The following is a 13,070-nucleotide window of genomic DNA, read 5'->3' as shown; positions in this document are numbered from 1 at the left end:
GCGGACCACGAAGGGCGTGGCTGGCGGGGCCCGGTGTGCGGCCGCCGGCTGGGACCGCCCTGGTGCGAGCGGACCGAGGCGGCGTGGCTGCCGGCTCCCGTCAGAGCGGGGACGCCCGGCGGGTTCTCTCCTCGGGAAGCGGCGGAGGGAGGCTGGGAGCGCCGCTGGTGCGGAGCAGCCCGCGCGGGGGAGACCCGCGGGAGGGGGCGGCGGGGGCGGCGGGGGCGGCACGGCGCGGCGCCCGGGAACGCAGTCGGCGGACGTGGCGGCGGACGCCCCTGCGGTCCCGCGCTCGGCCTCCGTCCGTTCACTTCGGCCGGCTGAGAACTGCAGCCGCTGGTTTGCCCTGCGGGTCCGGCTGACTGCGCTCCTCGGACGGCCGACGCCGTGTCAGAGCCAGCCCCGACGAGCGTGCCTTCCTCCCCCGGCTCCAGGGCCCCAGCGCCAGGTCTCCGCCCCCTCGGGGCCCTCCAGCCGCGCCCCGGAAGGCAGGCGCTGGGCCACACTCGAAGCTGCCCTTTATTACGATGATTTTTAATGATTTTATTTTTAGAAATCATCATTCTTTCATCGACAGTTTGCTTTAAAAAAAATTTTTTTTTAAGTAATCTCTACACCCAGTGTGCAGTTGGAACTCACAACCCGGAGACCGAGAGTCGTGTGTTCTACCCACGGAGTCAGCCAGACGCACCAGGGGGTTGCCCTTCAAAAGTGGGAGGAGGGTTCCGAGCCCAGGAAGGGGGATTCGGAGATCCGGACCCGAGGTGCGCGGCTGTCTGAGATGGTCATGATGTACCCAGTGTCTGTAGTGTAGCGCCAGCCCAGAGCTGTTGCCTGCGACGGTGCCATCACTTGACCTTAAACTGGACTGGGTACCCGCACCATTGCCAAGGGTCTGGAGCAGTGGGGCCTTGAGGCACTATACAGCTGCTCCTACCTCCCACGCTCTGTTTGCCTTGCTCCTCTATGCGGTTCCTGGGTGAGGCACCAACTCCCAGCCCTACACCTGTCCTGATTCAGGGCCTGGCACAAATCAGACACTCAACCGACATGTGCTGCATGAATAACCGAAATTGAGTAAATCTACTGGTTTGGTGTAGCTGACCAATGTTATTACATTGAAACCCTTTACAGTGATGATACTGAGGACCAGCCACCATTTGATATTTTAATATCACTCATTTGATATTGAGTGCTTTTTATGCACGAGATAGCGTCGAGATACACTCATGAAATCTCTATGGCCCCACCTCTGTTCTCATCTAGATATGAGGTTAAAATCACTGCCATCCCCACACATAGTGTAACCAGGTTAGAGGTATTTGCAATAGAATTTTGCTGTATTTTTTTTAGATTTTAGTAATTATTTATTATTGACAGAGAGCACAAGCAGGGGGAACAGCAGGCAGAGGGAAAGGGAGAAGCGGGCTCCCCACTGAGTAGGGAACTGGATGCGGGCCCCATCCCAGGACGCCGGGATCATGACCTGAGCCAAAGGCGGACGCCTAACCATCTGAGCTGCCCAGGCACCCCTGTATTTCTTTTCTTTTCTCTTCTCTCTTTTTTTTTTTTAAGATTTTTTATTTATTTATTTGACAGAGATAGAGATAGCAAGAGCAGGAACACAAGCAGCAGGAGTGGGAGAGGGAGAAGCAGGCTTCACCTGGAGGATGGAGCCCGATGTGGGGCTCGATCCCAGGACCCTGGGATCATGACCTGAGCCGAAGGCAGACGCTTAACAACTGAGCCACCCAGGCGCCCCTCTTTTCTTTTTTATTTATTCACCCATTTGAGAGAGAGAGAGTACACATGCGCTCCAGCAGGGGGAGGGGAGGGGGGAGGGAAAGAGAGAACCCCAAGCGGGCCTCCCCCCTGAGCACAGACACCGCCCCCCCCACGCCCTGGCTCTATGCCACAACACTCAACCAAGCCACCCAGGGGCCCTGAGTTTTGCTGTATTTCTAAAAGTAGGCTCCATGCTAATAAATATTTAAATCTGCAAATGTCCCATCGAATCATCTTTCATCCGAAACCAAATTTACAGGGTGCACAAAAATTGCTAATTAGTGAGGCACCTGGGTGGTGCAGTCCGTTAAGTGTCCAACTCTTGGTTTCTGGCTCTGGTCATGATCTCAGGGTCAAGAGATGGCTCCATGCTGGTGGTGGAGCCTGCTTAAGATTCTACCTCTTCCTCTTCCTCTGCCTCTCCCCACCAATAAATAAATCTTTTAAAAAAGCTCACATTCTCTGTTTTACTGAAACTAACATGCCATCACACACAAGATGCCTCTTACATTCAGAAATATTAAAAAATTGCTAAATTATACATTCTTACCAGTTTAAATTATACATTCTTTGGAAAGTGAAATTAAAAATTGAAACCTAACTATATCATTCAAAACTGTAAAAGGACATTTTGAAACATGGTTTTTTACAGATTTGATCTGTACTTACATTTCACTGTTATAATAAAAAACGTTTCCCAAAGAGTGAGTAATATATTCAATGCTTTCCTAGATAATTTTTTAAAGATTTTATTTTTTACTTATTTGAGAGAGAGTGCATGCGTGCGTGCACAGGGGGAAGGGGCAGAGGGCGAGGGAGAAAGAGTCACAAGCAGACTCTGCACTCTGCGAGGAACCCCTACAGGGCTTGACCCCACAGCCCTGAGATCATGACCTGAGCCAAAACCAAGAGTCCGACTTTCAACTGACTGTGCCATTCAGGCACCCCCCAGATGACATTTTTAATCTTGGAATTTTTCATGGGTTATTTCAGTTATTTAATTTTCATCAACTTATGTTTTCTAAAATATAGATAAAAGAATGGCACATTCCTTTGCATCAAAGACCTTCACTGCACTTTCAGATCTGCATCCAAATATGGCTAATCTGGTAGGTTTTAATGATAGAGTGGTTTGGTTGTTCTCTAATGAAACTTTAGGTGGTAATATTATATTATAGCAACATTATTGGTTCATTTGACACATGCCTATATAATTGACAAGGATATAGCTACTCATTCCATCAGTACAATTGTTGATATTATAGATACCCCTAAGCTTCTTTGATTTTATGCCAGCTAAATGAAAATTAGTTTCTCTTTTGTCTAGAGTAGGACATTGTAGATATGGCTAGCAATTGTTCAAAATGATCAAAAGTTTAATTGTATTACTTCCATTAAATATTTAATAACAGCTCAAATTTAACATTGTAAAATTAGAACATTTTTGCTTGGAAATATCTACTCTCTAATCAAACTGTACTTAAGTTACAGACTTAAACACTTGGCACTGTGCTCCTTTTATGACATAAAAGAATACAAAAGCTGTATTTGTAAAATATTATGTGAAAATCCATTTTTTACTGAAGGGTTGTTGGGGAATTCAATCATTTCAAATATGCCAAGACTGTTTTTAGGCAAACAAAATCTAGGTGGAATCATTTTATGAGGTGAAGAACTGCCCTGAGCAGTCTGTTGTTTACATTTGGCATTTACAAATCAGATTTCTTAAAATGGGATACATTTATATGTAACCTTAATGTGCAGTTAAAGTTTATTGTTAAAAATAGGGGCCCAGGGCGCCTGGGTGGCTCAGATGGTTAAGCGTCTGCCTTCGGCTCGGGCCGTGATCCCGGGGTCCTGGGATCGAGTCCCACGTCGGGCTCCCTGCTCCTTGGGAGCCTGCTTCTCCCTCTGCCTCTCTCTCTCTCTGTCTCTCATTAATAAATAAATAAAATCTTAAAAAAAAAAAAAAAAAAAAAAAAAATAGGGGCCCAAATCCTTCTGGAGGCCCAGAAAAAGAAAGAAAGAAAGAACGGTAAGCGATTTGTTAATTTCCTCTTCAGTTAGAAAGATTTGTCAATATTTCCATTAGTTATATTTTTCCAACACAGTTTGGTGAGATCAAGGTGCATATGGAATTTAAGAAATAACAGCAGTGTGTCTAAATGTAGTAAGATTAGTTAATAGCTCAGCTAGGATGTGGCAGTCTTAAGAGCTTGAACATATTTTATTTTATTTTTTTTTAAAGATTTTATTTATTTATTAGAGAGAGAGAGAAACAGCATGAGAGGGGAAAGGGTCAGAGGGAGAAGCAGGCTCCCCGCTGAGCCGGGAGCCCGATGCGGGACTCGATCCCAGGACTCCGGGATCATGACCTGAGCCGAAGGCAGTCGCTTAACCAACTGAGCCACCCAGGCGCCCAAGAGCTTGAACATATTTTAAATGTAACAGATTATTGCAAGGTTAAAATCAGTTGCTAGAATTAGTGTGAGTTTAGGTTTATCCTTTCAGGAAAAGGTAGTTATTTTTGTTTCCCTTTTTTTTTTTTTTAAAGATTTTATTTATTTACTTGAGAGAGACACAGCGAGAGCGGGAACACAGGTAGGGGGAGTGGGAGAGGGAGAAGCAGGCTTCCCGCTGAGCAGAGAGCCCAGTGTGGGGCTCAGTCCCAGGATCTTGGGATCATGACCTGAGCTGAAGGCAGACACTTAACAACTGAGCCACCCAGGCACCCCTTATTTTTGTTTCTTAAAGTACTTTTTAAATATTCAGTTTTTATCTGGTAGTTGCTAAAGACATTAAAATGCTTAAGGAGATGTTAGTATCTTTAAGGTTTAAGATCTAGGACTTTAGAGCTTAGATTTATTAGCAGCAATGTATAAGTTTTATTACAGTCTACTTTATATTACTGTTAAAGATGTTTGGATTAAGAAGCTAAGCAATTTTATGTGGATGGTTAGAAAATCCTATAGTAGGGTGCGTGGGTGGCTCGGTCGGTTAAGCAGCTGCCTTCAGCTCAGGTCATGATCCCAGGGTCCTGGGATCGAGCCCCATGTCAGGCTCCCTGCTTGGCGGGAGCCTGCTTCTCCCTTTCCTCCCTGCTTGTGCTCTCTTGCTATCTCTGTCACTATCTGTCTCTCCCTCTCAAATAAATAAATAAATAAATAAAATCTTTTTAAAAATCTTATATTAAAGCTTTGAAGACCGTGGCAAATTAAATTATGTATACATGTGCTTTGAATGAATTCAGTGAGAACTGATAGCACAGGGCAGCTACTGTGCTCCAACTAGTGACTGAAAATAAAGTAGAAACATGCTAAGTATTAAGTGATTATATTTGTAATAGCAGTTAACTGTCCTGTTACTTTGTACTATTCCTTGTGGAATTGAACATTTATGAAGTTCTTTAGATGTTTTTCTGGAGTAAATATATTTAAATGGCTCCTAGTCAGAAATGTTTGTTAGAGCCAGTAAAATATAACAAGTCCATGTAATTAAATTTACCATCTACATCTGTGTTTGATATTTGTCTTCTATAACCCTTTTGTTTTTCAGAAAATAATTGGTATAGTTATTGGGAAAACAGATGTCAAAGGCTTTCCAGACAGAAAAAGCTGAGTTCTGTTTAACTTTTTACTTCATTTTTCATCAAGTGTGGCTTATGACTACAACAAAGTGTATTTAAGTGATTAAATTTCTCATGCCCGTTTAACTCCTTAAGAGCAGTGGCCATTGCTCTATTGTATGGTAAAGTACTCAATTTAAGGCCATATGTGTGAGGACATTAAAATCATTTTTAATGACATGTAAGGCTGTGTGACTCCCTGTTAACGATCACTTTCAGCTTAAGAGATACAAATACACAGGAAAATCTAAGACAGAAAATGTTAAGGAACAGGATTTTCGAGCGGAGATGTGTCTTGATAGAGGAGCATGGAGGGAGAGAAGTATGGCAGCAGTATCAACCAGACAATCCTGTGAATAAAATTCATCTTTCATATGTGGAAAATACAGTTAACTCTGGCTGTAGTGGCTCTTATTGAGTTGCTTGAACTGTATAAAAGTTTTAGGACTATGGAAATAATCCAAGACTAAAATTAGATTTTTTATTTTTATTTATTTTTTTAAAAGATTTTATTTATTTATTTGACAGAGACATAGAGAGGGAACACCAGCAGGGGGAGTCGGAGAGGGAGAAGCAGGCTTCCCACTGAGCGGAGAGCCAGATGTGGGGCTCTATCCGAGGACCCTGGGATCATGACCTGAGCCAAAGACAGATGCTTAATAGCTGAGCCACCCAGGCAGGCGCCCCTAAAATTAGATCTTTTTTTTTTTTTTTTAAACCAGAACGTTTATTGTGTGACTAATCGTTGAAATCCTTAAGCTGAACTGGATGCTGCAACAGCTGCCCTCTTGGGCTTAGGTGTTGTTCCTTCACGGAATCCATACCTGAATCTGCCGTATACAATTTTTAGGTGCCTCATTCGACCTGTCCCAGTGGGGTTTCGTCTTTTAGCGTTGTTACTCCAGTTATACTTTCTCTTGCGCTTGGCAGAATAGCCGCATTGGCCACAGGTGGACTTCTGAAGGTGGTAGGCCTTCGAGCCACAGCGACTGCACAACGTGTGCATTTTATTGCAACGCTTTCCAAACGATGACGTCCCCTTCATCTTGTTTCCGCGCAGACCCCAAAGAGGCCGGAAGAGGAGGCACTTCCGCCATATAGTGCTCGGAAGCTAAAATTAGATTTTTGTTGTTGTTATTTTCTACTTTGTGCTCAAGTTCTTTTTTTTTTTTTTAAGATTTTATTTATTTATTTGAGAGAGAGAGAATGAGAGAGAGCACGAGAGGGAAGAGGGTCAGAGGGAGAAGCGGACTCTGCTCAGCAGGGAGCCCGATGCGAGACTTGATCCCGGGACTCCAGGATCATGACCTGAGCTGAAGGCAGTCGCTTAACCAACTGAACCACCCAGGCGCCCTAAAATTAGATTTTTTAAAATCAAGTTTAAAATCAAGTTTTCAAACTTCTGTAGTTGACACTCAATGATAAGATATAAAATGCCAAAAGTAGCATGGTTTACGTCAGCCCTGCTTATGAAAGGTTCCAGTATAAACACTTCTGTGTGGCTTAAGGGAATCAGCTCTAGTCAGCCAGACAGTGATTTTGGCGGAAGAAGACATTAATTTTGTTTGAATCGGCCCAATAACTGGCTGTTTTTTGGCTTGTGGTGTAGTGAGGGTTCCTTTATTTTAATTTCATGTAATATTCTATTATCATGTTTGATGTAAATATTTGCTTATGCTTTCACTTCATGATTAATTAGATCAGAATTACCATTTGAATAGTTTGAGAGTCTATGTATGTTTTCTAAGTTCTAAAAGGAATAACTTAAAACACACGAATTAGGAAAATGTCAGTATTTAAAATATTTGCTAAAATCACAATGAAATAGGGGCGCCTGGGTGGCTCAGTCGTTAAGCGTCTGCCTTCAGCTCAGGTCATGATCCCAGGGTCCTGGGATCGAGCCCCACATTGAGCCCCACATCGGGCTCCCTGCTCTGCGGGAGGCCTGCTTCTCCCTCTCCCACTCCCCCTGCTTGTGTTCCCTCGCTGTGTCTCTCTCTGTCAAAATAAATGAATAAAATCTTAAAAAAAAAAATAAATAGGGTGCCTGGGTGGCTCAGCTGGTTAAGCGACTGCCTTCGGCTCAGGTCATGATCCAGGAGTCCCTGGATCGAGTCCTGCATCGGGCTCCCTGCTCGGCAGAGAGTCTGCTTCTCCCTTTGACCCTACCCCCTCTCATGTGCTCTCTCTCTCTCTCTCTCATTCTGTCTCAAATAAATAATAAAAAAAAAAATCTTCAAAAAAATAAATAAAATCACAATGAAATACAATTACACCTCATAGACTGTGCAGGTAGTGATTCCTGTAGTGTTGGAGTACTTTATGGTTATATGTACAGAACTCCTTTTTTGGAGAGGACATGTTTACTGACTTAAAAAAAACATTACACACATGTCACATATCTGTTTTCACAAAACATTCAAGCACTACAGGTCATGGAATAGAAAAATGAAATTCTTAATTCAACCCCCAGCTCTTTCCGGCCAAGTCTCCTCCCCAAAGGTAAATGCTAATAACAGTTTAGTAGATATCTATAATTTATGTATATATGTTAGGTTGTGTTACCTTTTTAATTAGCAAAAAACAGTAGGGTCATTTTATTTTGGGAAAAAATGTACCTGCTGACCTCTAGTGGTGCCATTTACTAGCACACATTTATTTGTTTTGGAATAATTTTAGATCTGAATCATGACTTAGGTTGGAACTGTAACAGTAAGAGAGAAATGGAGAATCTAAGCTAAAATCTGTATGGTTCCAGCCGAAGTATCATTTCCCTCCAAATACACAGATAACTGGGGAAAGGGAACAGAGGGATCAATAGTGAGGTGAGTTATCTACTCTGACAGCTTTGAGATTCATTAAAGCATAACTTATCTTAGAATTATATCTGCAGTAATATTTTTACCATGTGTTTGAATATGCTTATTATAATAATTATATTTGTTCAAACCTAAGATAAAAGTTTTCATTTGAAACATGAACGCTTTGGTTTCCCTTAGATATCGGATCAGAGAGGTACACTTTCAGTTTTACCATTCGGGACTCACCAACCCATTTTGTTAATGCAACGTCCTGGGGCAGCGAAGGTTACATCAGGTCGCTTTCTGACAGCTTTAGGGTTGGTGAGTGCGGTAAGTTGGCATTGGTTCTGGAACTGTTTCTATTATAGTATTATTCCTGTGATATATTTGTGGGAACTACACTGAGGGGGTCAAAGTAAGACACAATTTATAATCTTAAGAAAGTTATCAGAAAAAAGTCAGGCATTCAGAGAATAACACAAACATTCAGCATTTTATTGCTTGAAATGTATAAATGTGATTGTCACATATTTTTACTAGGTAGCTTTATGATCTTTGGTTTCTTTCATATTTCAGTTTGCATCAATTCTTGTTGTTGCTATCACCATTTATCTTTCAGTAAACATAATAAGGCTGCTAAATAGCTTTTGATAAAAGAAAATATTTGAATTTTTAGTAGGAGTTTAAGAAGTTTACTTTGAAAATACCAAATCTTTGGCATCCTTTACCCATCCCAGGATCCTTCTGATGGTACAGTGTCGTATAAAAAAACCAGGGCTTTGAAAACGGATAGAACTGGATTCAGATCCTACTTCTAATATTTGTTTACATCATGGCTTTGATAAAAGTGCTTAACCTTGTTGAGTCTCAACTATGAATGAGTACCCTATACATTCTGTGGTGTCAAAGGAGGTAGAATGCCTGGTATGAAGTGTAGAAAGTTGTCATTCCGTGGATGGCAGCACTAGCCTCATACAGGAAACAAGAAAGCACGATACCAGCTCATTTTCATGGTAGAACAAAGAAGGGCAAGAGTAATGCACGTAATTAAACCACTCTCCAGAACTGCACAATTAGGCAGGTTATTACCTGTCCCTGTCCCTGTCACTTACACCTACTCATATATTTATTGCCTCATATTATGAACTTGCAGGGTTTTGTGTTGTGTCTCTCTAACTGAATAATAAGGTACTTGAACATATGAACTGTGAAGGCAGAAAACTTTGTAAACTTCACAGGGCCCAGTACTATTAGAAACATTCTTTGGATGAATGCCAGTGTGTTAATTATATGGAGCTAAAGATATATTTTGGTATTAAACTATAGTTTGATGGTTGTGAGGATGAATGAGGTAAGGGATCTTAAAAGCACAAAATTGACAATAATTATAAATCTAAATATGATCTTAGTGTGGAGGTGTGAAAAGATTACAGATTTTTGATTTAGAACAACTATAAGTCTAGCCCTACTAGTTTCTAGATATAAAACCTCCAGAAAGTTATTTAATCTCTGTGAACTTCAATTTCTTCATTTGTAAAAAGGGGTAATCATGGAATAGTTCTGTGAGGAATCAGCAAAAGAGACACAAAAAGGTCTAACAAGACCATAAGGAAACAAAACCCTTAAAGTGTTCAGTCATAAGCTGATAAGTTGTGGAGCTGAAATCAGGAGCCAGATTGTGCATGGCTCTTTATGCCCCATGGCTGTTGTTTCCAAAGGCAACCGTGAATTGGGTGAAGTTCATTTATTTATTTTTTTTTAAAGATTTTATTATTTATTGAGAGAGAGAGAGAGAATGGTAGAGAGAGAGCATGAGAGGGAAGAAGGTCAGAGGGAGAAGCAGGCTCCCCGCCGAGCAGGGAGCCCGATGCGGGACTCGATCCCGGGACTCCAGGATCATGACCTGAGCCGAAGGCAGTCGCTTAACCAACTGAGCCACCCAGGCGCCCTGGGTGAAGTTCATTTAAAGTATATGTTTTATGGAAGGGCAGGTCGTGACCAGATCACATGTTCGGTGTAACTAATCAATAAAACTATTAATGCAGGTCATATGTTGGATTTAAACACAAAACATAAGAAATGTCATCTGGGATCAAATTGATAGTCAGACCCAAGGATTCTGAGGATTCTGTGTCTCAGTGACACAGGGAGAGGACTGGGAAGGATATGCTACACTGACTCAGAAATTAGAAATAACATTGTAATGTTCGTTGTGATATATACTTGTTTTTATGTATCTAGTTACTTTTTGTAATAGCATCATACTTTTCCTTCTGTTGCAGTGATAATTGAAAATCCCCTGATTCAAAGAAAGGAATTAGAAAGAGAAGAAAAATTCAGCCCTGCCACTCCTGGGTAAATAATCCAGCACAGAGCCAACAGACTTTGTTGTGTTTGTGTGTCAGATTAGCAGAGAGTTTACTGAGGGTATATGCTTCCATTTGAAAATTAGGAGTTTAATTCTTCCTCACAGTATTTAGCTTTGATTATGAAATAATTTAGGTTGATATAGGATTACATGAAAACATGGCTGTTTTTAGTACTTTTATTCTCAGATTTAGAAAAATTTGCCTCTAGTCACATTAAAGCTGAGCAATGAGAAAGATAAATCTTGGAAGTCCTATAGATGTATTATGTCAAAGTAAAACTCTGCCTTCATGCCTTCCTATTTTAGTTCAGGTTCACTGGAGGCAGAGCCCAGAGGAGGAATTTTGTGTAAGTGGTTTGTTGAGGGAGAGCTCTCTGGAACAGCCTGTAAGGATAAGATCAGGGGACAGCAGAGAGGCAGGTTCAGCCGGAGCCCAGCTCAGTCCGCCTGGCCCCAGGGCGAGCTCTGGAGGATGAGTGCCGTGGCCTGGATTCACAAGTCATTGGCTACGACCTTCACTCCCCACCACTGGCATTTCTGCCTGAAGGCAGCTCTCCAGAGCAAGGTGACACTGGTAAAGGGCCCTGAGTGGGGCACAGCAGTCTCCATTGTGACCCCTTCCCACCTACTGTTCTGACCTCATAGCAGACGCCAAGTCTCATTTCTGTGCTGCCACACAGATTCCTCTCTACCTTGTGAACACCCTGGGCTCATTCTGCACTGTCGGCTTTTGCACACTCACTTCCCTCTGCACAGAACAGTCTTCTCCCATCTGCTTTGTTTGCTCCTTCTGCTCATTGATGTGTCACTTTGAATGTCACCTCCTCAGACCTTCTCCGTTTACTCTGTGTGTAGTGGCCCTTCCAGTCCGTCACTAGGACTTTGCTCTGTGCTGTTATCATCATAACCCACTGTCTGAGATTATTTGATTAATTGTTGTCTGTCTCCCTCTCACACATGTGAACTCCGTGACATCAAAGGTCTTGTCCGTCTTCTTCACCACTGTATTCCCTGTGCCTAGACTAGGTTCTGGCACATACTAGCTCTTGGTAGATATTGATGGAATGAATGGATAAATGGATGGAGGGAGGGAGGAAGGGTGGGGGCGAAGAGCGTTCTTGGCAGAGGGAACAAACATGAAACCTCCTGGTCTTTTCCAGAACAGTTAACAGTAGGTTGAACCACATGAAACTGTTGACATTTGACTATTTTTGGTCTAAAACTGCCAGTTTCATAGTCTAGTCGTCTAATATGGCTGGGCTTTAGGGCAAAGGCAGGGGGAGCAGTGGAAGGAAAAGCTTGAGAGAGAAACAGAGTCGCTTCCCAGACAGCTTTGCCTGGCATACCAACTTCATTCTTTGCCGGTGGCTAGCCCAGAAGGTCTTTGAGCTGGGAACTAATATGTCCGTATTTGTGGTTTAGGATGATCATTTCAGCAACCTGAGTGGGGAGGGAAGCTTAGGAGACAAGATAGTAGTTCATGTGAGAAGTGGTGAGGGAAACACCTAAAGAAGTAGCAGGGGGAGGGGCGGGAGGAGGGCCTGGGTTAAAGGGCTGGAAAGAGGCTCCCTGAGGGGACTTGGGAGTTGATTGGCTGGAGGGGGAAGAACACCTTGATTGGAGTTCAGTGTGTAGATACTGGGCATCTACTGCAGAGAGCATCCCAGGAGGAAGTCAAGCACTGTCCTGATGCAGGCAGGGCAGTCAGTGTTGCAGGGGATATGGGATACCCCCACCTTGACTTATCAGAGGGCTTTTATACCCCTACTTTACAGAGAAGAAAACTGAAGCTCGGAGTTTGGGGCATAGTCAGAAACTAGTACGCTTAGAACTCGGGCACAAATTGGTCCTCAAAACATTTTCTTAATGAAAATACATTTTTTTTTACTTCTTTATTTTTTAAAGATTTTATTTATTTATTTGATAGAGAGACAGCGAGAGAGGGAACACAAGCAGGGGGAGTGGGAGAGGGAGAAGCAGGCTTCCCACTGAGCAGGAGCCCGATGTGGGGCTCGATCCCAGGACCCTGGGATCATGACCTGAGCTGTAGGCAGACACTTAACTGACTGAGCCACCCAGGTGCCCCTGAAAATACATTTTATTATTTTTATTTCATTTTATTTTTTTAGATTTTATTTATTTGACAGAGAGCAAAAGCGGGGGGGTGGGCAGAGGGAGAAGCAGGCTCCCCACTGAGCAGGGAGCCCGATGCGATGCGGGGCTCAATCCCAGGACCATGGGATCATGACCTGAGATCATGACCTGATCATGACCTGAGCTGAAGGCAGCCGCTTAACCGGCTGAGCCACCCAGGTGCCCCTGAAAATACATTTTAGACAAAAAATATTTCACAACAGTTTTCAATGTTTCTCAGAGTAAAAAATAAAAGTTTTCTTAATATAGTCTAAATCACAACCAAAAAGATAATGTGAATCTGGAAGTATTTTTCTATTAGAAAGTCACTTGATATTGTTTTTGTGTGTTTTTGCAA

The 13,070-nt window shown here is 42.7% G+C and overlaps 2 protein-coding genes across 13 annotated transcripts in view; one reads left to right on the top strand and one right to left on the bottom strand.

Annotated features, from left to right (window-relative positions):
* Positions 1 to 13,070, top strand: part of MEIOB (meiosis specific with OB-fold) — a 30,981-nt gene that overhangs the window by 416 nt on the left and 17,495 nt on the right. For 8 of the 12 annotated variants that reach the window (XR_003523425.2, XM_027614151.2, XM_027614149.2 and 5 more), the window contains exons 2-5: positions 2,818 to 2,894; positions 5,341 to 5,398; positions 8,410 to 8,541; positions 10,494 to 10,566. Coding sequence is in view for 10 of the 12 variants with exons in the window: in XM_027614151.2 (XP_027469952.2) it covers positions 2,826 to 2,894; positions 5,341 to 5,398; positions 8,410 to 8,541; positions 10,494 to 10,566 (332 nt within the window). In the remaining 2 variants the exon portion in view is untranslated. Of the gene's footprint in view, positions 1 to 605; positions 765 to 2,817; positions 2,895 to 5,340; positions 5,399 to 7,648; positions 8,236 to 8,409; positions 8,542 to 10,493; positions 10,567 to 13,070 lie in introns of those variants that run through there. The other 4 variants (XM_035721964.1, XM_027614145.2, XM_027614143.2 and 1 more) reach the window with 2 other exon arrangements.
* On the bottom strand, positions 6,110 to 6,512 carry LOC113933709 (60S ribosomal protein L37-like). Its single transcript, XM_035721965.1, has one exon. The coding sequence runs from the start codon at positions 6,453 to 6,455 to the stop codon at positions 6,165 to 6,167; it is 291 nt and encodes a 96-aa protein (XP_035577858.1). The 5' UTR covers positions 6,456 to 6,512; the 3' UTR covers positions 6,110 to 6,164.

The sequence above is a fragment of the Zalophus californianus genome, chromosome 10, assembly GCF_009762305.2.
Source record: "Zalophus californianus isolate mZalCal1 chromosome 10, mZalCal1.pri.v2, whole genome shotgun sequence".
Taxonomy (NCBI): Eukaryota; Metazoa; Chordata; class Mammalia; order Carnivora; family Otariidae; genus Zalophus; species Zalophus californianus.
Note: the sequence above shows the minus strand (reverse complement) of the source record. Positions and strands in the feature narration are given on the sequence as shown.